The sequence below is a fragment of the Gobio gobio genome (genome assembly GCF_949357685.1).
Source record: "Gobio gobio genome assembly, chromosome: 10".
Classification (NCBI taxonomy): domain Eukaryota; kingdom Metazoa; phylum Chordata; class Actinopteri; order Cypriniformes; family Gobionidae; genus Gobio; species Gobio gobio.
In genome coordinates this window covers 47,936,994-47,964,097 of record NC_137116.1, presented here as the reverse complement: position 1 = coordinate 47,964,097, position 27,104 = coordinate 47,936,994, and the positions used below count along the sequence as shown (strand labels likewise).

Here is a 27,104-nt window from a genome sequence, read left to right as displayed (position 1 = left end):
TGAGGACCATTTACAATTAACTCAAAACTTAATAGTAACAAGCTCTCATGTAAGTACATTTATCCACTTATAGATAATAACAAATGATACAGTTCATATCTTGAAAGTGATGTTATTTTGGTTTTAAAACTCATTTTACAAATTGGACAAAAATAACAGTAAAATTCAACTGATTCAGTATAAACTGCTACATAGAATATATATATTACAAGAAACAAACTATATCAGATGGGATTCACAGCCAACAATAAATGTATACATTGTCCAATAAATAACAATAATCATTTTCATGCCTTTTGGGATTGTCGCTACATCCAACACTTTTGGTCGGAGGTGGTAGGCAGGCTATCAGAGATTCTTGAGCTCAGCATCTCATTGTGTCGTAAAGTAGTGTTACTTGGAGACTATTCACATTAACTATATCTAAACATCAGGAGCAATTCATTCTCATTGCACTAACTACAGCAAAAAAACAAAAACAATCGTGCTTAATTGGAAAGAGATAAAAAATGTTAGTAAGCGTTTGGCTCAATCTACTAACACACTGTAATATAGAACAACTCACAGCGTCTGTGAAGTCAACTTGACACCTTCAATGAGGTTCTTTCACTACATAAGTCTAATTCATCTTGGCATTCCAACACTACACATTTACAACCATTACATACTACAAAAAAGAAAATATATTTTATAAACGTTGGGAAGAACAGTGTCACCATAAACGTAGCCTATGTTAGGATCCTACCTTTGTGTATATAAGTCTATTCATGTGTATGTGTACACGTATGTATGTATGTATGTATCTATGTATCTATGTATGCATGTATTACACCACTTTGAAAAGAAAAAAGAAAGAAAAGAAAGTGATGTTGAACATTATAGATAGGTGGCACTGTCTGGTGACAAAATATCCTGGTGAAAAAAGAATCCTGAAATGGTTTTATATTCTAGCCTGTGAAGTATATGCGATTTAAAAATGCTATTAATAATTATTATTATTTCTTCAATTAAACTGCAATTTACTCACATAAGAGGTCTTGTTACCTTATATATTGCAAAACACCAGGAAATCGCTGATATCTTTCCATCAGAGATTTAAAATGATGGCAGATTGAACCAAGACTGAGGAAAAAGGTAATTGTGGCATACGTGAGAATTGTGGTCATGTAGTTATGAGGGTGCTGAGTGGGTTCTGTCAACAACTAGAACCACTTTAATCAGCTGTAACAAGTAAATCAATTGGCACTGTTGCTCCTCCATCATCTCTTTCATCTGTCTCATTCTCTCTGTCTCTTTGTGCGTTTCTCTCAATCTCTCTGCCAATCTGTTTCTTGAAAAATTCTTTCATCTTTCAGTCAAGCTATAAATTTACAACCCTCACTTTAACCTGTGAAGACCCTGTCTGTGTTAGAACAGCTGCCTCACACATGCAGGTAGTAAGGCTCAAAGTGCTTAAGTCCTTTATGTTTTATAAAAGATAAATGTTTCGGTCCAAGCAACAAAACCCAAAGTCATCTCATGTGACTACTCACCTGCAAACGGGTGGAGCGTTCTGCAGCCAGACGTTCAGGAGGTTGACATTTAATCAGAAAAAGTCCTCCAGGAGCAAGCTAGTTATTACTTCTGGGTTGATTTAACGTAGGTGTCCACATTGAGAATTACAATCCCATTCTGTGCTGTAGGTTCCCCTCTCTCCCATGTCTCTCTCTCTTTTACCCATGCACAATGTTTATGTTCTACCTATTTCTTTTTCCATGTGTCACGCAGAGTCGCAATAAGGTGTTGTTATGGTGACCGGCCGCTACGAGAGGTCGTTGCTAACCCTGCTGCCAGCCCAGAGGAGCTTCTTTTGTGTGCCGTGGCCATTTTTCACCTCCCATCTCTGAGCTTTGTGGCTGTGAAATAGTAGTCCAATATTAGGTAACCTTCAAATGTCAAGGGACAGATATGGCCCACTAGTCTTTACGGAAACCCAAACACACACACCTACGCTTTCAAAGACATACAAACACACACAGTCACACTTATGTAAAGGCCTTTATTTAGGCTATTCCCTGCTTTTCCTGTGGTGCTTCTGGTAAAACTACTTCCTGAAGAAGTGAACAACACCTCAGGTTATCAATGTTTTGTCTTATGGTCTGTACAGTTTCAGTTATGGAAGCAATGCATTTCTCTTTGTCTATGGCTCTTTTTACACACAGTTTTCATTTCTATTTTCTTTGCTGGGTTAGTCTTTGTGAAACTTTTTAAATATGTTAGATCAATTATGTTGTAACAAAATTAACATATTTTGAAAAGTAGCTTGTTTTAAGCTTGATTTCCATAAATTAAATCACAAAAAAGTCATTTTTTTAATATTATCTATTGAATTATTATCATATATATATATATTATCATATATATATATATATATATATATATATACACATACAGCTCTGGAAAAAATTAAGAGACCACTTAACATTGATGTCTCAATATATATATATATATATATATAGTGGTTTTGAAGTGAAAGTATTTTATGAACGTATACTATATGCGGAGAGCATTCACTCAGTATCGTTATCTCATTTTTGACTGAAGTGGCTTTTAGAGGCTTTTACAACTGAACTCTTCATATATATGTTTATATAAATATATATCAGTACTTATATATGCATTTTCATTTAAGAATTTCAGGGAATATTTTGTGCCCTGTTTGTGGAAAGTGCCCCCTGTAATCTGTTACACTTTCCACAGAGCCAGACACAGATATTACCATATCTTCCAGGCCTTTTATTGAGGGTGAGATATATTACCTGTTAAGTCAGTCTGCATAAATAAGGGACAAACACAAACTGCTTTGTTGCAGACTGTGATAAGATCAGAAAGTCAGTGAGGACGATACAGTCAAACAGGCCTAGAGCTATTGCAAAGAGACGCAGGTAGACAGTGAGGAAAAAGAGACAAGACGTAAGAAAAAGAGATGGAGACAGTCCTGGACATGAGACTGAGCCTTGTGCTTTGTGATTATGATCTCAGATGCCCTATATTCTGACAGTAAAGTTAACCGGCTTAGGCTGAAGATTTGGTGTCGACTGCACTGACGTCCAACTTTCTATCAGTTATGTTTAACCACTAGCCAAAACACAGGGGTGATGTGATACTATAAAAAAGGGCAGAGCATAGAAGGAACATATTGGATGTTTGCGTCTCTATTCAAATCAAATTACATCAAACTGTACAAATACATCAAACTGTAAACATATTAGGATGCTCAGTGACTCTGTATTGACCGTGTTAGCTGTTAAGTTGAGTTCCCCTTTGCATCCAAATCACTTTCTAGCCTATATGTAAAATTTTAAGTTGCATATTTTATACATAGTCTATAATGTATTATCCTATTTTTGAATATACCATAAATAAGCAACCACAACTGTATCTCTGGTGACCCCATTTGGGGTCACAACCCAAAAGTTATTCAGTTAAACAGTCAAAAAATAGATGACATCTTAGAATTTTTAGTTTAAGAGCCTAAGCTATGGAGAGCAGGCAGGTTAAGCTGCTGCTGTGTTGACCTTCACTTTGACCTTAATCTTGACTTTGTCTTTGAAAACCTATTTCCATATAGTAATGCTACTCTCAGCTGAGGGAAAGAGCAGTGTATGATATACTGTGTAGATAGATAAACTGTTTACCTGGATTTGATGCTGCCGTTTCTGTCAGAGTAGAAAGCCTGGTGTTCTTCAATAATGTTGTGTATTAGCGGCGATGGTGGCAGGCGAAATCGGCCTGTGTATGGGGCTGCTGATGATCCCACGTTTCCATTCATCTCCCATTGCTTCACATGGGGACCAGTGCTGTTCTTCTTTTTGCGAGGCAGTGTGCCATGGATGGAGACGCCCTGGTAGCCGCTGACCGGCATGTCTGCCACGGTGGACCGAGAGCTCAGCAGATCCATGGAAGATGCGAGCGGGCATTGCCGCCCAACGTGCATGTTCCTGGGCAGACTGGAAAACCTCCCTTCTGCCATCATCCTCAACTCTGTAAAACAGTAAAAAAAAAAGACAACATTACATAAAAAGTCTATATTTTAAAATGTAATTTATTCCTGTGATGGCAAAGATGAATTTTCAGCAGCCATTACTACACTCTTCAGTCACATGATCCTTCAGATATGCTCACAAAACATTTCTTATTTATTAATGTTGAAAACAGTTGAGCTACTTAATATTTGTCTGGAAATCGTGATACATTTTTTGTTCAGGATTCTTTGATGATAGCATTTGGAACAGCATTTATTTTAAATAGCATGTTTTTCTAATAATGTAATAGTCTTAACTGTCACTTTGGATGAATTTATTATGTCCTTGATGAATGAAAGTATCAGTTTCTTTAAAAAAAGTGTCTGTGTTTATACCTATTATTGACCACACGGATAAGGTGAAATGTTACTGGGTGTTATTTCGTCTGACATTCTTTCAGATGGTATCAACAGCTAATGTTTACACGAAACCTCCTGCCATGTGTGCCCTGTGGCACAGGTAAATTGGAACGTATCACCCTTTGAAAGACCTGTCTCCTGGCACTAACAGAGAGAAACAAAAAACAGAGACGTCTCTCTCAAAGAGAGGGAACTCCGTTCAGTCAGACCGCAAGACGTGCAGATTAGGATCTTCCCTTGTTGTCTCCAAACTCATGTTTACTTCAGCATTCCACAGCCACACGAACACCACTAATTGGTGCAGTGAAAGTGGAGGCAGATTTTATGGAATTATGAATAAGCTAGATTTTAAGGCTTTTTTGTTTTGTTTTGTTTTTTTAAAGGGATAGTTCAATCAAAAATAAACAGTGGGTGTGTGAGTTCACTGACCCAGACCCTGGATAAGTGTGTGTGAGTGTTGACCCCATTATTCGGCGCACACATGCACGCAGCAGAGCTGGTGTTGCCGTCACCATCTTTTGTCCCTTTTGTGATGAGTGAAACTCAATCTTGGACCCTGACAGCGCTTCTGTTTAAGGTCTGCCATGATCTCATTCACTTCATAAAGAGGGGGGAGCTGATTTCATTTCAGACTCATTCCACAAAGTTCACCACCATTCGCCCCCAAATGTTCTTCCTCCGCTACATATAACTGTTCATTTAGTTCTGGGTGAGCCGCTTATATTGTTTGTGTTTTCCCATAAATTGCAGTGCAGCAGTGCATCCAGGGTCCAAAATGAACACTCGCTGAGCACCAACTGTGACTGAAATTTGGCCTTGGTGAGTAAATAAACTGCTTGCTTTATTTAAATGAAATAAGATGCCCAGCAGAACGATAGTCCCCCGGTCCCTCACTGTTTATATATATGATGTAAGCAATGTAAGTGAATCAAAATGTTATAGGAATGGATTACGTGAGAGAATGCTAATATTGTCACATTGCTTGTTAATAATTTATTTAAAATTTAAATAACCATTTTGTTATTTACTGTGGGGGTTAATGTTAAGTATATTAATTTACAGTACTAAAGTATAAAATAACAATGAATGAATTTATCGTTATTATATTTTGAATATGTCATATAAAGACTTTGCCATATATATACAAACAAAATTAATATTTTAATATAATATAAATGCAAAAAATATATAGAATTACAAGGGAAAATTAAATAATATATATTATTTTTGTCAGAATTATGAACTATGAACTATGATACAATGCCTTCATTTCGCTGCAAATAAGCACTTTTCCCCCACAGGAACAAACAATATATTGTTCCAGGAAGTAATGGGAAATTATGAAAACTTGTTTCCACCATGGGGTTAAAAATAAAAAGGGTAGTTGTGAGTTTTCATAATTCTTATAATTCGGACTTTTGAGTTATAAAGTCAGAATTGTGAGATATAAACATTGTGAGCTGATTTTTTTTTTCTTAGAATTGCACGTTCATATCTCACAATAAAGATTTTATAACTCGCAACTGCGAGTTTATATCTCACACTTCCGAAAATTACGAGATTACTTGTAATTGCGAGGAAAAAAGTTTATATCTCGGAAGTTTATATCTAATTTATATTTATATTTAGTTTATATTTTTGCAATTGTGAGAAATTGTGCGATAAAAAGTTTCCATTATCATTTTATTTTTTAATTCCGTGACGGAATAAGCTTCCATATAGTTTTGTGCTCAGGAAAAATTATTCATAAGTTTTCTCAATTTATCCACCAGTACAGAGTCTGACAGAGTTAATTTTGGACCATGAGTGCATCTGTGGAGAATGGAAAGACATGGAAACTCCCTGGTAAAGCTCTGTCAGGGAGTTTGAACCTGCAAACTAACCACAGTCACCTCCACCCCCCAAAAACGCACTGATCCCTGACCACCAACGTCCTGAATCAGTTTAGCATGTGACTGTGCTCTTTTAATGCTGTTCTTCAGTATAATTTTAGATTTAGCAAGCCCTAAGATAACAGTTGTGCTGGTCCTTTTGTTCTTAAAGAATAAGAAAATATATGCGCTTAATCAGACTACAGTTGTCACACACCTGTAAATCACTTTTTTATTTGTGTTTATGTAATTCTGTACATAGTCTGGGTGTTCTGGTGTATAATGACAAGATCCACACAGCGGGTTTTTAATGGTTTGATCAGGGCACTTTGCAATGTTATGAAATCCCTCTATGAATACCTCAGCTGTATATTTATGCACCTGGAGCACCTGTGCGCTGTCCTGGGGCCCTGAAACACGAGACACCATTCACTGGTGCCGTTTTCATGTGGTGTGTAATGGCTAGGAGACATTAAAATCCACAGATCAGTGTTACTGAGTTATCATCCTGGCTAGTCAGGAATCCCCTTTTGGTTTCGGATTAATTTGTCTCACATGTCTCAGAGTGTGAGGGATAGTCATGCTCCTCTGAGAAGGCAGATCTGGACTTCCTGTGTCAGGGGAAGTGAGGGGTCTGAGTCATGCTCATATGCACTGGTGATTTTAGGAGGGCAACTGTGACCTTGCTAAAAATAAAAATAGGAACATATAAGTAGAAAAAGCTGGCATGCTCATTTCAGATTTTTTTAAGGGATCAGTCCCTCCAGGTCCCTGAAGGAGGCCATTTATTTCAGTATGATTATAAATCTTTCCTTCAATGTGCATAATTCACATGTGATTGTGATTACCTATAGGTATAGTTTACCTAATACAAAAAAAAAAAAAATTCAGCATTGACTCTTGTGCTTCTTAGAAATCCATAAAAAACATTTATTATAATGAAGAAACATAAAAATAAATAAACACAGGGTTTGGAATGAGTGAGTAAATGATGACCATTTTTATTTGTGGGTGAATTTTTCTGCAAAACTTTCCTCTAATAAATAATATTCAAAATACACTCCTATGCATTTAAACAGCCAATGAAATTCACTTTGGTGTAAAATGTAATCGGCCTCAGCTATGGTCTTTTTTTTGTGAAGAGATGTCTCATCATTGACCACTACAGTCTTTAACTTAAATCAATGCTTTTTAAATATACCCATCGTTGAGGATGGATGAACTTGAGTCAGGTGCTATTGATTTCATCAGTCTATTTCTTTACTTTTTACTTTTAAATGATTTTAAAAAACTTTTATTGAGTAAAATGCTTCTGTACTTTATACACCCCTACTGAAAGAAGAAAGCTAAAATGTTTTAAAAGTTTATATGGTTGTGAGCACTGATAGCAGCAATGTGTAATATGTGTAACGTGGACACTATAATGTAAAATATCTTGTTACTATGACATAAACAAACTACTCAGTGTAATAGGAATCTTTAACACAAGTGATTTCCCTGCTCCTGCTCTCAGCCCGGGTCAAAAGGCCACTGTAAGCTAACTTGGTGTCTAAGAGCTCTGCATGGTGTAATTTTCAACATTTCAGCACCCATTGAGGCAGAGAGACAGCTGTCAGCACTGCAGATATGCAGAAATGGGTCCCCTGTGGCTCTGGATTACATATGCTAAACAATTAAACCCTTAACTTTCACTTCCTCCCCAGAGGTCATGAATATGCAAAACACTCATTAAACAGTTCTTAATTAATGCTTTGCACTTCTTCTTTTCTCTGTAGACTCCCTATTGATTATCCAGTTCTCTCTCAAGTGCTTGTTCTATTCTAGACTGACATGCCATCATATGACCTCACTTCAAAATGTCAATCACAGCAGCCCTCTCTCTCTCTCTCTCTCTCTCTCTCTCTCAATCCTGAAAGCACAGCTGGTTGCTGGCTGACATCATACCCTATATCAAACACACTTATTTGCCTCTGGCTAATACATTGTCATGTTTGGGAATGTTAAATTGCCTTTGTTCTCCAGGAAAGCCATTATCTTCTATTTTAGGCTGGCTTATACACAGACTATAGGGATAATTTGCCCAAAAAAAGAATATTCTGTCATCAATTATTCACCCTCATGTTGTTCCAAACCTCTAGAAATACTTTCTCTGAGCTGCTCTATTTAATACCAGAAAAATGGCAAAACAAAAAAAGCATGATAAAAGTTATCTTAAAACATATTCCAAGTTTTCTAACCTTTAAATGACAAACTGAACAATATTTGTAAACCACTGAAAATCGTGCATAGAACATTTTGCTTGGCAGCCGTGGTCACCGTTCACTTTCACAGATTGGACATGCTTTAAATGACTCCTTTTGTGCACCACAGAAAAAGACATAGGCACGAGTAAATTATTCCAATTGTGGGTGATATATCCCTTTAAGGCTTTTCAAATAAATGTTTTTAGCATGATTTTTTGTTATTTGTCTTTCACCCATGTCAAGGTTTTTTGCTAACAAGCTATTGCTTGCTCATTTCAAGTTCCTTTAAAAGGATTATCCAGATTACGCAACACTAGTAAATGGGTATAGATGTATGAATTGTACTGGTTACAATAACAATCCTAGACAAGGTCACACTGGGTGTTTTTCACATTCAAAATGTGCATGTAATACAAACAAGACTCTCACAGCAAAAAGGTTAAATACATGAAGGAGGAGAATTCTCTGCGCATTTTAAAACAACAAGATGACTATTCTCACCCTGGCCCTTTCACCGTCCAGCCTTCCCCCACAGGAGTTGGTGGGAATCTCGTGAATAATGCAGTTCTCCTTTAATTAATTCAAACCTGCTTACAGAACACAAAGGCCCGAGTGAGAGGAGAGCAAGTGTAGGGTTTAAAGAGCTCTTAACACACAGCCATGCATCAACCATGATGGCCTGGAGGAGTGGAGAACACATTCTGTAGTTCTGATAGAACCGACCAATGAATTGTAGATCCAAAGTGCATGCTGAACAAAGTTAAAAGAATGGAGCAGGTTCACTTCAGGTTAAGATGTTTGGCATGGTATCGATTACCACAGAAAATGATGTTTTGTTATTCGAGCTGTAAAATTGTTTGAATTGTCCTTTTAGTGCTGGGATTATTAAAGGGAGATTATCGTCTGGTTATTCTGACATAATTCCTGTGGTCAAGTCCTAGGTCACGTTCCTTTCTGGTATCCCTGCTGCGGGGATCATGTGAGGGTTACCAGGTGTGCTGACTTTAAATGGTCTTAACAAAAGTTGTACTTTGGACAGACAAAGTTAGTACGCCATTTTGCACATATCTCATGTTGACATATAAGTCTTTTGGCTGTATGATAAAGCAAATTCATAAAGCAATTTTGTTTACTTTTGTATGTTAAATGATTGTGATCTTGTGCTGGGTCACCGCTTAAAGAGATAGTTGACCCAAAAAAATTAAATGTTGTCATCATTTACTCACCCTCATGTCGTTTTTGTTCATCTTTAGAACATCTTTTTAATGAAATCTGAGAGATTTCTGTCCTTCCATTGACGGCTACGCAACTACCACTTTGACGCTTCAAAAAGTTCATAAAGAGATTGTAAAACTAACCCATATGAATTGTGCGGTTTAGTCCAAATTTTCTGAAGTAATGCAATCGATTTATATGATGAACATATTAAATTTAGGCTTTTATTCAAATGTAAACATTGATTAGCGAACATAAACAGAAGCTCAAACGTTCTGCGTAACACGAGAATGAACCTCATTGGTTCTTGAGGAAGCTCAAACGTGCTGCGTAACACGAGAATGAACCTCATTGGTTCTTGAGGAAGCTCAAACGTGCTGCGTAACACATGAATGAACCTCATTGGTTCTTGAGGAAGCTCAAACGTGCTGCGTAACACGAGAATGAACCTCATTGGTTCTTGAGGAAGCTCAAACGTGCTGCGTAACACGAGAATGAACCTCATTGGTTCTTGAGGAAGCTCAAACGTGCTGCGTAACACGAGAATGAACCTCATTGGTTCTTGAGGAAGCTCAAACGTGCTGCGTAACACGAGAATGAACCTCATTGGTTCTTGAGGAAGCTCAAACGTGCTGCGTAACACAAGAATGAACCTCATTGGTTCTTGAGGAAACTCAAACGTGCTGCGTAACACGAGAATGAACCTCATTGGTTCTTGAGGAAGCTCAAACGTGCTGCGTAACACAAGAATGAACCTCATTGGTTCTTGAGGAAGCTCAAACGTGCTGCGTAACACGAGAATGAACCTCATTGGTTCTTGAGGAAGCTCAAACGTGCTGCGTAACACGAGAATGAACCTCATTGGTTCTTGAGGAAGCTCAAACGTGCTGCGTAACACAAGAATGAACCTCATTGGTTCTTGAGGAAGCTCAAACGTGCTGCGTAACACGAGAATGAACCTCATTGGTTCTTGAGGAAGCTCAAACGTGCTGCGTAACACGAGAATGAACCTCATTGGTTCTTGAGGAAGCTCAAATGTGCTGCGTAACACAAGAATGAACCTCATTGGTTCTTGAGGAAGCTCAAACGTGCTGCGTAACACGAGAATGAACCTCATTGGTTCTTGAGGAAGCTCAAACGTGCTGCATAACACGAAAATGAACCTCATTGGTTCTTGAGGAAGCTCAGATGTGCTGCGTAACACAAGAATGAACCTCATTGGTTCTTGAGGAAGCTGAAACGTGCTGCGTAACACGAGAATGAACCTCATTGGTTCTTGAGGAAGCTCAAACGTGCTGCGTAACACGAGAATGAACCTCATTGGTTCTTGTGAACATGCTTGAGTTTCCGTTTACCATAACTGATGTGGGAGTTGATGAATGTTTATATGTGAATAAAAGACTAAATTCAATCTGTTCATCATATAAAGCGATCGTGTCTCTTCAGAAAATATGGACTAAACCACTCAATTCACATGGATTAGTTTTACAATCTCTTTATGATCTTTTTGAAGCGTCAAAGTGGTAGTTGCGTAGCTGTCAATGGAGGGACAGAAATTGCTCAGATTTCATCAAAAATTTCTTCATTTGCCTTCTGAAGATGAGCGAAAGTCTTATGGCTTTGGAAAAACATGAGGGTGAGTAATTAATTACAGAATTTTCATTTTTGGGTGAACTATCCCAATGTAAAATGTAAATACTACCATTCAAAATGTTGGGGTCAGATAGGATTAAAATAAAAATTATACCTTTGTTTATCCAGGGATAATTCACACAATAATGCACAATTCACATGCATTAATGACTTTTACATTGTTATTGTTATTGTATAAAGAAAAATACATAAAATACATTTAAAAAATGTATCATGACAAAAATGTTAAGCAGAACAGCTGTTTTCAACATTGATAACCAAGCCTATGACGGCTGGGGTAATGGTTGCTGAATATTCAGATTTGCAATCAAAGGAATTCTATTATATATAAAACATTTATTTAAAAAGAAAACAGTCATTTTAAATTATATTAATATTTCACAATTATATTAATTTTACTGTTTTTATTTTTGATCAAATCAATTTTACTGACCCCTAACTTTTGATTTGTAATGTAGGTCTTGAAGCAAAACCAGTCGGGAACTACTAGTCTAGATTTTGTAGAGTTAAAGTTCTAGTACTTCCTGTATGACATCACTGTGTCTCATTGATTGAGGGTCCCATTGTCACTGACAATAGCAGTAAAGCAACGAGACAAAACAACCAAGAATGCACCATAGTTCTCCCAATGCGGACCACTCGGCTGCACACAGAGGGAGGAACATATGGGCAACAATACATCAACATCTCTCCTCCGCCCCCCATGACAGACACAACACTTTCTACTTCAACTCCAGCTCCCTTACCAGTAGTCAACGGCCACAAATCAGGCCTGAGTGGTTCATTATGCAGTTCTATCGCTAAGGTTTATCAAAATAGGAAGTGTGGAAATACACTCAGACTTGTGAACACACCACACGCCCATTCATTGAAGGCGTGGAGTCAGTGGTCACATCCTTCTCTCTCAGCTCTACGTGCTAAAAGTAGATCCTTTAAGATCTAGCAGTCCAATCACATGCAACACGACTGCTCCCTAATTACTGTAATGAGCATGTTGAGAGGAAAACACCACAAACAAACAAACAAACGGCAAGAGCAATGAAGGGAGGACCGAATCAGACCAAAACAGAAAAGCGTCTCAGTTCCTTTGCTGTATATTTAAGTTTTTAATAGTTATTGAGTGTTTACATGCACAATTCACTGATTATGCTAAATAAGATGACAATATTTTATCAAGGAATGGTCATCCACACCTTTTCTTAATTTTAATGCCCTTATTCGATGTGCATGTCTGTGTACATTTTGGCCAGACCAGAAACCATATATATATATATATATATATATATATATATATATTTTTTTTTTTTTTTCTCAATGATGAGCTTTTTTTGATAGAATATTTTGATTTAATAGTTTGTTAGTATTTCGTTGTACAGGTAAACACACTGATAGTTGTTCTTGTCATAAAAGTAAAATACACTAATACTAGTATTAGATACCAGTAAAAGATACTAATTTAATAGCTTAATAGTAGCATGTAATAGTCAATCTTTCATGAACCCTTCTTTTGTTGAGCAGGAAGGGGTGAGAGGAGATGTCAAGCCTCAACCCCCCCCCCCCCCCCCCCCCCCCCCCGCTACACATCTACGATCTGACCCGCAGTGCTGTATTCAGCCTGTGAGTCCACTAGTGAGATTTGTGACATATTAATCACAAATGTATTAAAGTCCTCAGCAGTGGCTGCCACTGTTTTCCATATGAGCAACTCCAAAGACATCAGATACTGCTGCTGCGAAACTTTATAAAACACACACACATACACACCCCTCCTCACAACAGCTACTGTCAGCTACTGAATCTAACACATAGACAGTTTGCAAGGTTAGACAATCATAATTGGCATTATTTGTTGTTCAAAGAGCTAAAAAAATTACTTAAAAATTATACATATCAAATATATATAAATATAACTAAATAAATGTGTTTCTTTTCTTACCTGGCTAAAGGTTGTAGTTTCTCCAAGTATGAAAAAACTGAATATTCTCCTGTATGCGGTCAGTGAGTAAGAGTTTCACAGTTTCACAGCAAGCATATCGAACTAGTGCACAGATTCACACTGACGGACAACAAGACGTGCGTGAACGACAATCCTGTTATGTTGCCACTGACCTCCCACTATGAACTGTGCCGGTGTTTTTCAAGTAGCCTTACAATCTCTTCCAAGTCTCTCTCCCTCTCTCACTCTCTCTCCTTAGTTCAGCCCCCAAGGGAGTGATTTAGGATTTCCCAGACACACCCTCTCCAATGGGCGGAACTTAAGGAGTCATCTCACAACTTACTAGCCGGCCCCTGCCCCCAGCAGCTCTCTCCTCTGTCATGTGTCCAGTCCGCACATTACTAGCTCCTCTTTGTTCAAGTTAACTTTTTGGACAAGTATGACAGTTTCTGTTATGTGTCAAATTAATACTAATAATTGAAATAACCGAAAAACTGAAATAGTCCACTTTAGACTATCGAATTAACTACATGTCAACTAACTCTTATTAATTTGCAACAACATGTCAACTAACTCTATATAGCACCTTAGTCAAAGAACCGGTGAAGAACCTCTGAAGAACCGCTGAAGAACCACTGAAGCACCAAAATTGGTGCTATATAGCACTAAAAAAGGTTCCCCTATGATTACGAGCCAAGAACCATTTTTGGTGCCATTTAGAACCTTTTTTTTTTTTGAGTGTACTTGCAAAGTAGCTTACAGTAATCATCAAAATGAAGTGTTAGCAGATATTAAGCAGATAGTCAACTAATGACTGGTAGTTACTTATAATTAGTAGAATGTCTAAAGTGGACCATTGTGTCCAAAATGAGTATTCCAAAGATACCTGGATGGTCTACTTTTTCCGGTTAGACGTACAGATACATGCACCCTCTAATGGCTAATATTACCCACAACCCATTGCGCAATGGACAAAGATTTGATTAGAACTACAAACACAAAAAGTGTTAAAAAACTACAAATATGTCGGATATGCAAGACCAACGTTTAAGTAGAGAGGTTTAGAGAAAGGGGTTTGAGTGATTAATAATCAGTCTCTAAGATGAAGTAAAGACATTTATTCAATGTTATCCACATTATATTTAATCTGCAACAGCATTGTGAACATTTATAAAGATACATTTGCTCATTAACTTTTAAATGCATCATTATGCAAGCACAAGGAGAGTCTCCTCATGAAAGATCCACAACTGGCAGATCAACGTGTTACTACATTTCTCTCAGATACAGTTGGAAATTTAATTCAATTGAATGTGGAGTATTTTAACTGTGCATACTTTTAGGTAGGGCTGGACCAGAATATTTGAATATTCGTTCGGTGGGTTGGTATTCGATTTTCAATTTAGGATTCAAATATTTGTTTTTTGTTTGTTTTTTCGCACACCTGGCATCCCCCTCGAAAAGGTTCTCATTCACGCTTGAATGTTTACACTGTAAAATCTGGCGAAATATAATTATATATATATATATATATATATATATATATATATATATATATATATATATATATATATATATATATATATATATATATATATATATATATATATATATATATATATATATATATATATATATATATATATATATATAATTTTTTTTTTTTTTTTTTTTTTACAATTATCTTATATAGCCTAGCCATTTTTAATAGGATGGACAGTTGAGGAACCCAACCTTGTTATACTAAAAAAATTATATATTTTCTTCTTCTTAGGCTAAGTGTTCCCTGCAAGGCTGCAACTGAGTATTCCCTGTCTAGAGCGCACAACTGCATGAGCTTATATGGAAGAAGCGCATGCCTGAGCTTGCATTTTGGGTTAAGCTGCGTTCGTTTGACATTGTGGAAAATAGAATAATAGAATCAAAATGTATTAACCTTTTTACCCGTAAGGGATGTGACGGTAGAAATGTCCCTCAACATCACATTGCAGTGCTTGTGCACTGTGTGGCCGTGAGTGAATGACTTTCGAATTTATTTTCGGTTTAGAATTAGCGCCAATTCAGGGGCGGTTGCTTGAATGGTGGGTTAATTTGCCTTTTATTCTTAATGACAAACACAACAACAAAACAGTACAATGAAAAACTCACTTAAATAGGTACTTTTTACATTTCGCTTTGAAATGTAAATCTTCCGATCATTTTGTAATTCAGCTCCTCACTCTCGTGATGAATGAAATCTGACTTCTGCTGCAGATGTGCAGCGAATATTCGAATATTCGGTGTTGATTACTACCGAAGCTTCAAAGCTCAAAAAATGGTATTCGGACCAGCCCTACTTTTAGGGCTGTGTATAGTATAGGCAAATTGGGACAAAGCAAAAGTGTTACCAAATGCTTTTTCAGAAATGGCTAATCAGAATGGCTAAATGTTTTTTTTTCTCCTTTTTTTTTCTGTTGTCTCTGAGGAACAGAATTTCCCGTCTCTTTGTCCTCGGATTCCTCTTCAATGTCAGTGGGACGATAACAAATGACAAAGGCAGGGTTCCTTCCCGGATGATTCAGCCAGAGAGATGGGGCGCGGTGTGATCTCTGACTAAACTGGCTAAGCAGAGCGTGATGATCATGCAGGTGATTCAAAGGTTTGTTTTGTCACTCAGTTACCATCTGAATGTTGTGCAAAACATTGGGACAAATGCCAATGCAGTTCCAAAATCATCACATAACAATAGATATAGATAACATGCATAACAATAGCTATCATCTATGAGTTATATACATAGTTAGCTAAATGAACAGGTGTTTCATGGGACTATATTGAACTCTTTACTGACCAATCAGTATCTGAAACAAAAGCTATCCATTTTATAATAAAAATTTGTATTGTAGGGTTGCAAAAGTGCATAAACACTAGTGCCACAAAATGAATTCTCTACTAACAAAGTATGTGCACTTAGAAACACTGAAAAGGAGACATCTGGATTGAAATAGGCCTCCTAAAGTTACTGCACACCTGCCTAGAATATCATTTGTCAAAGTGTCAAAACCAGACATTGTCATGAAAATAGAGATATATATCTGTCAAAGACACCACTCAAAGTGCTGTTATCAATCGCTGGCTTCGTGCAATTAAACGAGCACACTTTGAAATTGAGCGTTTATTATGTGACACGGGCAATAGATCACTAAAAGGAAAGAGTTATGGTGAGTGTGTCAGCATGTCTGGCTTGTTCAGCCCTGGTGTCTTAAAATATGGTAGACACAACCAAAGATAACAATATCTGTAACAAATGAATGGCAAGTAAGAACAGCTTCACATTAAGCAATGCACTAAATTCGGACTGGATGAGCCACATTTGAATTCACGGTCAAATAGGTGTAACTGCGCATCAACTGAATTCATATTCATGCAATTGCAATGTTGCTTACCAACCATAATTAACTGGTTTAACTTGACAGACAACTCGCTTTAATAACAAGGTCTTCTTCAACTTGACTTCTATTTTCTCCTTACTCCATGTTTCTTTGTCACTCACACATGCTGTTTGTGATGTCAATATCTCTACAACGGTCAGTATTGCAAAATCTCTAGTGCTTGACACTTTTCCACTATTGCTTGGCATTTACCTTAATATCGGCCAGCCCTAATGCCAATGATTGAGAGCAGACATTCTTTGCTTTAATCTAATGATCTCATCTCCTTAGGCACCTTAACTTGGGAGTCAGCATGCCTGGCCGGACCACCTACATCCCCCAGCGGAGCAGCTTCGACTGGAGGAGGAGGGATGGATTCATTGATTGGACTAGTGTCTCATAAGTCAAACACATCAGACACAAGTAAAAACAAACGAGAACACCTCATACATAGTGCTTTGGTGTAACCATGTGTCTGATGTATTCTGACCTCAATGATTACAATATTAATGTCCTCATGAACATGATTTTTTCTCTCTCGCAAGCATCAAATATGAGATTGTTTAAAGTATTATGTTGCAGTTCCCAATAGAAGAAACAAGCAAACTAGTCAGTAATTATTTTATTTAGCAAAGCTAATTTGTATTTATGAGTAGGCCTACATAAAAATAAGAAAGACATCTTTGACTTTGTGCTGCCGAACGTCTTTCAGAATGCCTCAAGATGAACGCAAGACCATGTCTCTCAAACAGTCACAGGAAGTGTCCCTCAGAAGGGATCTAGAGCTTGTTTAATTATTTTCTGCTTATCTCTGTTTTTGTGAAAGCGAACGTGTTGCCTGTATTCATTCTACTGTTTCCACTCAAGGCTGAGAACAGTTATCAAAGTATGAAATGTAAACTGTCTCGCCCCATTCCACAACATGTAATCATCACGTTTTCAACATTAATTTCCTCACATTACTAATTTTCTGAATCATAAAGCCGCGGACTGTGCGTAATGTGATAATTGTTATTTATACACGGACTTTTACAAAATTTATCACTTAGCTCAGCAAAGTCATTAAGAAGGGTAATGATGCATGCATAATTCCATTGTATACCCTGGGAGAATAACTATAAAGCCTTATTAAACTGTTACTTGATCAAACCCATGTTAAAATTGAGCAGTAATTTGGCCCAGTCTCATCAGCTTTATCTTAGGGCCTGTGCCTCAGATAAACATGATGTGGAATCTGCTTGTCATGGCTGGTATTTTCCAACACCGGCAAATAGCTGCTCAGCAGTGGGCATCACTACATCTGACCTCTCAGTTTACAGTCTAGCTGTCATCAGGGGGAGTTTAGCTGCCACTTACACATGGACAAGCACAGTCATATTGATGGACTAAGTGGCCACTGGTGGCTGGTTGTCCGGTTCCTGCATTCCTCCTGGATAAATATGGAGTGAAAGTAAAATTATCTTTACTAGGAAGACGACTTCATTTAGACTGCATTCTGAGTAGACGACAAATTTCATATTTAAATTTATGTTAAAGGGGTCCTATTATGCACCTTTTTACAAGATGTAAAATAAGTCTCTGATGTCCCCAGAGTGTGTGTGTGAAGGTTAAGCTCAAAATACCCCACAGATCATTTTTATAGCATGTTAAAATTGTCACTTTTTGAGCACGAGCAAAAACATCTGTGTCCCTTTAAATGCAAATAAGCTGGTGCTCCCGGCCCCTATTCTAGGAAAATGCAGAGCCTCAAAAGCTCATGTTAGCAGCTCCAATTACTTTACGCAGACACGCACTGAAAATGTAAGAAACCGTTCTGCCTTTTATGTTCAAACCGGAGTCGGACAATGATGGAGAGACTCACTCAGAAGTGACAACATGTAGAATGCAACAGGACGTTTCTGAATGGTTAGTTGATGAATTTATGTAGCTGATGTGAAGTTAACTATCTTCAAGTCATTAATTAGAACGTTCTGTCATGATAATCTATAAATCGCTCGTGTGGGAACTGTTGTAAGATGCCTTCAGAGCCAGAGAATAAATGCTGCATGAAGATAGAGCAGGTATAGTTTAGTTTAATTACGGTTATAACTTATGTTGTCCTCTTGCTTTTATGGCATGCTATTGCATATGTGTTACGTACTGTATTGCAATAAATACGAAAAGACGGATGTGACAGCTTGAGCATAGGCCTGTCGCGATAGTCAATAAATAAATGAATCGCACAATAAAAAACTGACTGCGAGCGCGCCTCGTCCGTTTGGGGAGGTGTTTATACTCGATGCGCAGACTGGGTGCCGGCTTGATGAGACGTCATGCTCGGCCAGATTCGCCTGGAACTCGTGCTTCTTCGGTTGCGGAGCCGCGCGCAAAGTTACAAAATTTGACGTGCACACAGCCAAGCAAAATGGGGTCTCGCGCACTCAACGCACACTACCGCCCGCTCCGCGTTGACGTCATTTTTGCCGAGCGCACCCTCGCGCTTGTGCGAACGCGTCGAGTTTAAACAGCTACACTGAAGTTGGCAGTTTGATAAATTGCAAGTTAATTCTTCAGCTTAATCTTTGTGTGCTTCAAGTTCAATCTTTGTGTGCTAAAAAGGCACATAAGTTCCTGTAGAGATAGCAATACATATGTCATCACTTCTCTCTTGCTGAATATCAAAATATCACCTAGCTTTCCTCAGAGATGGTCCCAATAATGTGCTTAAAGTCAAGTCAAATTCAGTTTGTGCATGATTACATGATATAACAATTTTTTTAATACTGTATCCTAAATTGTGGATTATTAAAATAAATATCATATGCTGAGTGTTAACGATAAAAAGAAAAAACAACAACAAGAACCGTACAGAATCGAAAACCGTGACCCTAAAACCGTGATACGAACCGTGGGTTTTGTGAACCGTGCCACCCCTAATATGCACCTAAAACACAATCATCCCTTGCAGTTTTCATCTTTTTTATTTATTGTTTTTGGTATTTATTCAAGTGCATTTTTTGTTAACAGACTGGGAGTCCATTGCTTTTATTGTTTTTGGTTGTTTTGTTCATTTATTGTGGATATATTTGAAAAGGTGTACCTCCATTATTATGCCATTATCATTATTTTAGATGAAAAGGGTCTCAGAACGACAATATTATCGTTTGTTGCAATAATTTCTTGGCCAATTTATCATCCAGCAAAATTTGTTATCGTGACAGCCCTACTTGAGCAGACTCTCAAATGTGCGCTACTACAACTCTTCCTCTTCTTTAAAGCAGCCCAACATGGCCTCATCCCCTTTGTTGCCTGTTCCCGGGGGCAGGGTTTATGCAAATTTTAAGGTTTGTGATGTCACCAACCTGGAAAGAAGCTCATTGTAGTACCTATAAGGTGAAGTCCTTAAAAAGCGATTTCTTTAAAAGAAAATATCTCCTTTTGCATTGAACTTTGCAGATGTTGTTCAAACAGCAACATTACACACTAACTTTAAAAAAAAGTTTAAGTTTAAAAAAAAATGAAGAAAAGTGAAATCATAATCAAGGATCCCTTTAAGGTTATAATTTTCATGACTTTCTGGAGATTTTGTCAAAAGGACATTTTAAGATGTATTCTTCAGTTTTTCATTGGGTGAACGACTGAAACCACATATAAAAAAGGTCATCACATTTTATTTCCATGTGATGTTTTTCCATAGTAAAACAGGATGTTTGATTAAGAAAATAGAAAATAGGCAGAACTTGATTTGATCTGGAATGTAAAAAGGCATTTCTGTATAACAAGTGATTGGAAAGCTGAAATATAATGATGATGTCAGCCAAACAAGGAAAGCTGTGGAGCAAGTTTTAATTATACATAATCCAAAGATTTGTTTCTAGCTTTTCTTTGGACTAACATGCATTGACGAATCACTCAGGAACATGCACAAAAAAAAGAGTAATTTCTGATTTTATAATATCTACAAATGTACTTTTTTCCACCACTACAATTTGTGTTTTTGCATTAAATCAAATATGGCGTCTGCTCTGACTAGAGTCTGGGCATGTTGTCAAACTTGGCAGAATGCCAACACAACCCCTCCTCCAAAATGTATTTAAACATTGTTCAGAAGAGTAATGGACACTTTCTACAGGTGATATTTGTCTAGCAGACAAGAGAGCTTAATGCAGGTATCTGAAAAGCTTTTCACTGAGCAGCAGCAATGGTTATTTTATGTCCCAGTACTATCCGTCATGACGAATATATTTTGGACATTCAATTTCAAAACACAAGAGTTTTTTAAAGAGGGGGCCCAGCTGTTCATTCTGGCTGGGAAATGTGTTTACATTTATGAACTGCTGGCACTGAGCTGGATGTGACTGAGGGGTAAAGGAGCTGATGCCAGCTCTACTCTCACACCCAGTGTGAGCGCAAAGACAGGGAAGAGTTTTCCCACAAAACGCCCAAGAAACGCCCAGAATATATCTACGAGACACCCTTAGATTTCATCTGACTGTAATGAGTTTTCTCACGTTTTCTCTTTGGCTCTCAAAATGTTTTATGATTCTGCTTCTTTTTCTAATGCTTGTGCAGGATTAGACTTTAAAGAAAAAACACCCAAAGTGCTTAATGAAAGAACTGCATAATTGGGATTTAATTTGAGCATACTGTATATCCACTCTGTAATTCAACCATGTTCATGTTTAGTCTTCATCATGGTTTCTGCAAGACTAAAAAATAAATGACATAATAAATAAGTGAAATAATAATAAACAAAATTATGAAAGCCACCTAGAAGGATTCATTGCTGACCTTGGCTATTATGTAGCTCGGAACTGCTTATGTATGGAATTTTATATATGGTGGCATCCCTTTGAAGGAATCTGCAGTCTGCACTGAGAGCAGGGAAGGCAGTGAGCCAACCACCCATTTAATAGCATGCTTTATTTAATAGTATACTCCAGCTCTTCTACACAAGAGCAGCCTGTCATCATTGAACATCACTGCAATGCCGTGCTCCAAAGACATGAGTACTGTTTATGCATTGACACATTTTTCAACTATACAAAAGGCACCAAATAAAATAAAGTAGTGTCTGAAGCCAAATTATTACAGGAATAGTTTAACAACAACACAAATAAACTGGCATCATTTACCCACCCTCATGTCATTTAAAACCTATACGAAAATGTTCTGCAGATTAAACATTGCTGTTCTTTCCCATACAACACAAGCAGACAGTGACCAGTGGTTGTCAAGCTCCAAAAAAAAGTATAGTTTATAAATGTACCATAAAATTGTACAGTCCATATGCCTTTAGAAGTTATATGGACCATTGTTTCTGTTTGTTTTGTGATTTTTTGTCTGGTTTGTCTTTCAACAGATTTGGAACAACATAAAGGTGAGTAAATAAATGACAGACCTTTTATTTTTGGGGCGACTGGAATGTAATGCTCTAACAAGTAGAAATGCTTGGGCGATTGATTTAAAAAAACGACAAATAAAAAAGTAAAAACATAAAATAGTTCATGTGAATTGATTTTTATGGGAAATGATAGTGTTTTAATAAATAAATAAAAAATATACACTTTTGTATGTGGTAAAAGATTTGAAAAGACAGTCGTTACAATAATATTGCCAGCTGTGTGTTAGAGAAAACCACCTTTTATCATGAAACTATCAAGATCTCTCACAAGGCCATATCAGTGGAGACTTGTACCTTTCTTTGCTCTGAGCATGGTGGTCTATGAAATTGCATGTGAAACATTTGCATTTCTCACAGGAAGTGAGGACTACAGGGGTTGAATGGAGACACTACTAGAATGGGCTGTTAACGGTGTTGAAGCTAGTTTAATCAGACCACCTATTGAGTCCTCAAACAGCCGAAACTTTTTAGGAAAACAATAGTTATTGTCCTCAAGCACAGGACCATGCCAGTAGAGACTAGAGGTCTTTTAACCACTCACTATATTGCCAGAATACTACGTTTTCAGACTACTTTTCACCTGTGTTGTAAACCTTTTTAAAGGTGCATGATTTGTAATATAAAATAATCCATGCATTTGTTCAGAAGCTGTTCAATACTATTTCTTTTGGGTACAATGCATGGAGGCAATTTTATTTGCAAGGTCGCTGATCCAAGACATCCAATTCAACAGCCCATTTTCAAAAGTGTCAGAGTCTCTATAGCAATGGAGTCGATGTAGTATGTTATGCCTGGGAAACAAGCCTCAGCCTGTCAGCCGACTGTTTGTGTGTGTGTGTGTCTTGACATGCTTTTTAAGGACTTAATTACACACAGTGGAGGGGTGCCCCCACAACAATGCTGACTGCCGCGATTGCGGGATGGGCGAAAGAGTTTATGATAACCTGCAGCTCCTGCACACAGCAGCGTGTGTCTGCTCCTCCTCTACATAGACACGCTTCTGTGTCTCTTTGACGGAAGGGTAGAGGTGGCAGTGTTGCCAGATTTTGCACAAAAAAAAAAAAAAAGCAAATTGGTATGCCAAAACAAGCCCAGAATAAGCAACCTGCCTCATCCAAAATAAGCGACAAGTCATTTTTCCATGCTCTCGGGTGGGTGGTGCATGGATCAAGGAGAATTTCATCTAATTTATTATAGAATAAACTTGCAGTTTAGACTTATTCTCATGTTGCAATTTTTTTTTAAAATAATGATATACTTTTACAATAATAATTCAAATGTTAAATGCATACAACGGAGCGACTATATCAATAATTATGCTCGTTTCCACCGAGCGGTACGGTTCAGTAAAGTTCATAAGTTGTGAATGTACCCTAATTCCGAACCGTACCACTTTTTTGGCACAGTAGTCCGGTACTAAAGGGAGGAGCTAGACTCACAGCAGAACGTTGATTGGTTGACAGAGAATCGTCACTTCCGCATGCTTTTTTGGCTGTGTTTTTTCTTACAATCTTACAATGAATGTACTTGTGCTACATATAATCTATACATATTATAATAGTCGTCTTCATTGAATAAATGTAATGACACAATTTTCAGTCTATTAGTAAAACAATGTTACTGTAAGGACACTGATTAGTTTAGTATTTTAAGTTTATCCTAAAATAAGTGGACATGGCAACTCTGAGCGGTGAATAGTCGGACGGAAGGATGTCTTTGTGTGTGAGTGTGTGGAAACAAGTCCATTCATGACTCACTATCAGTGTTGACAGTAAATGCTTCTTATGTTTCTGAGTGTTCTCTGATGAACCATAATCGCTATAATTTCAGCACACTGACGAGAAGCATATCGCTTTCAAGGCTTCGAGGTGATTCCTCGAAGATCTTGAGGATAGCATAATTATCTCAGATGAAAACTTTGCCACCAAGCTGAGCTGGCATCAAGATTATATATAGACACACACACACAATACTCCACAGGGGGATCCGTCCTGCACTCCAATGCTTCGTTTTGTGAACTAATCCCAGTTGATTTGACCCCATATGTATGTGTCCCCGAGCATAATGTGCCTGCGGTCTTGTCCTGAACTGCTCTCCCACATGCAGGCTTGCTGTGGGAGCTCTACGCATGGACAGACACAGTCACAGGCTGCCCAGTACAAGCAGGGCTTCGAAGACAAGAGCACAGGAACAGCAGAATCAGCCCAGCTAGAGAAAACATCCATAAAGAGATAAGCTCCTGCTTCTGTTTTTACACCACTGTGGTTTATGAGGAGGTGTGTGCATACTGCATAGAGAGAGAGAGAGATACTTTAATGACTGGTATAGTCCTTGAGTTTAATGATTCTGTTACACCTTTTGTATTTTAAAAAGCCCATAAAAGTAGCAGAAGGTAGTTTAGTTCAGTCAGTGGCCATCTTGGTGACGCCCCCAGGCAGCTATTGTCTATGAATAGAACTTCTATCTACACTGCTTTTCAAACATTTGTTTATAACGTAAAACGTATATGTTATAGCTTTAATTCAGCAAGGATCCATTAAGATCAAAATTGACAGTAAAGACATTTATAACGTTACAAAAGATTTCCATTTCAAATAAATGCTGTTATTTTGAGCTTTCTGTTCATCATTAAAGTATCAGGTTTTAAGTAAGGCACATTCAATTTCAAGTAAATTAGAGTGCTGGGTGGAAGAACAAAACAAGGTTTCTTTTGTATTGTCGGATCAGATTTTCTTGTGTATTATGCATTGTCTGCATGTCTGTTACCCACCTGCTGTAAACAAACAATCTAAAAATCCTGAATATCATGGTTTCCACAAAAATATTAAGCAGCACAACGGTTTTCGGCCTTGATAATAAGAAGAAACATTTCTCGAGCAGCAAATCAGCATATTAGCATAATTTCCGAAGGATCATGTGACAGGAGTAATGATGCTAAAAAATTTGCTTTGCCATCACAGGAATAAATTTTACAAAACAGTAATTTTCGATTCTAATAATATTTTGGATCAAATAAATGCAGCCATCCCACAAAAACATTTTTAAAAATCTTACCGACCCAAACTTTTAGACAGTTAGTGTAAGTGAGTAGGAAAAAGACCAAAATCTCCAAAATTGTTTGAGTCATCCATAAAATATAATAACAATGGTATCATATTTTTTAGTATCATAGTTTTTTTCAGGCTTGTTAATATGCATGCACAATTAGGAAACTCTATCAAACTCTATCAAAAAGATGATTGGCTCTTTTAATTTTTTGATTTCCATTCCTACAGCCACTATATTGAATGTTGCAAGTTGCAAGTGTTGCATTCATATTTCTATGAGTACAGTCTCCTATCCCTAATATTGGCTGCGTCCAAAAAACTAGGCAGCTGACCCGTTGCCTCACTGCCTTATCAGACGATGGCTTGTAAGGCAGCGTTTGTGCATGAAGACACCTCACGAAACTAATTTCGGACAGACTTCTTAGGCAGTGTAACAGTTAAATGATCTACAGCAAAATAGAGAGAGCTTTGGTGAGAACTAAACAAATATTGAATTACTACATTAGTAATTTCTCGCTAGAAATGACGTACATTTACACACAAACTGACCAGCAAACAAACTTTCGGACACCATTTTTTTTCCCAGCTCAACTGTCACAGAATGGAATGCACAGGATTGTGGGATATCAAAGGCAGGGAAGAATGCATCCATGCTGCCTTCAAAAATCGATCAGATGAAGGTATCTCAGGAGACAGGAAGTGAAGCTAACATTAGATTCAGACATGCCTTGGTGCCTTCCTGCCTTGAAATGTATCCTCCGAAGGCATCATTTTCCAGGTTTCGGGGGCAACCATTGTGTCTGCTTACTAAGTGAAGAACTGAATAGCTGGATTTGTGAGTTTGGCATTAAATATTTGAAAGATATTCTGAGTTTTGTTTAAGACAAATCAGAGAAAGAAGACATTCAGAAATTCATGGTTTTGTGTCATTTTTACATGTGTGTGTGATTCAGAGAACGAATGTACGCACAAAAAATTCACTTCCAGAAGTGACATTAATAAATCGCAAATGATCTTGAAATTGTGTGTGGCTGAATGGTTTCAGATCTCCGTCTTGTAAACGGTGCCAACTTAATGTCATTGACGTATAAAAGAGCACCAGTCAACGTCCCAATCCTTTACTTGAGAACGGTGAGCTGCAAGAATTGCTTATATTTCCAAATACCTGCAGAACAAGGAAAAGTGTGTACGTCTGTTTAGACCCTGACGTGGCGCTAAGCACTTTTCCACGTTGGCGTGGATTTTTATTTATAAAACATGCGTACACACAGATTTGAACTTAGAGTGTGCGTACGCACGTTTTATAAATGTGACAATAAGAAGGACTAACCTCTTTTTGCTTCACGCTCTTGCAGTACTTGAATGCTAGAGAGAATGTGGATGCGATGGAGACGACTTTGGACCCCCAAACCCAAGAGATCCATCTCTGTGAGGTGCAACAAGTCCTAAAGAGAGACAAAAATACAGAGATTAAGTGGTTTAATGTGAGGTGGGAATGACAAGGGCTAGAACTAATAGCTATCTATCATTCACACACACAAACAAACATCAGAAAAGTGTACGGTTTAAGCTAGCAGTGTGTCATTTACGGCCCCATGCCTCTCTTCAGAGTCCGGCCTTGTGTGGCTTTCACAACAATACATTCCTTCTGCTTCTGACACAACAGAAAACACACCACTATGATTTAGACAGCATCTCTGCTTTCATTGTTCCCGGCAGGACAAAACAAGAGCCGTTTAATTGACGGTTATGTGCTATTTTCTGCTGTTTAGCATTTACAGCGCACATGCCAAAGCATTCCTTCCTAAATAAACAGTAACAAACATGCACTGCCACAACATATTGGGTTATTTGGGACTGCCCATATTTGTCAATACAACTCAAATTAGTTCACTCAGTATTTTGTGGCTGCATTTCAATTTG

The 27,104-nt window shown here is 37.6% G+C and overlaps 1 protein-coding gene across 3 annotated transcripts in view; it reads right to left on the bottom strand.

Annotated features, from left to right (window-relative positions):
- Positions 1 to 26,620, bottom strand: part of bcar3 (BCAR3 adaptor protein, NSP family member) — a 70,675-nt gene extending 44,055 nt beyond the window's left edge. The window contains exons 1-2 of one of the 3 annotated variants that reach the window (XM_079827574.1): positions 26,512 to 26,620; positions 3,678 to 4,023 (exon numbers count right to left, since the gene is read on the bottom strand). In XM_079827574.1, the coding sequence (XP_079683700.1) occupies positions 3,678 to 4,023; positions 26,512 to 26,605 (440 nt within the window). In that variant the 5' untranslated portion in view covers positions 26,606 to 26,620. Of the gene's footprint in view, positions 1 to 3,677; positions 4,024 to 9,038; positions 9,125 to 13,341; positions 13,590 to 26,511 lie in introns of those variants that run through there. The other 2 variants (XM_079827575.1, XM_079827576.1) reach the window with 2 other exon arrangements.
- Positions 26,621 to 27,104: the final 484 nt, after the last annotated feature.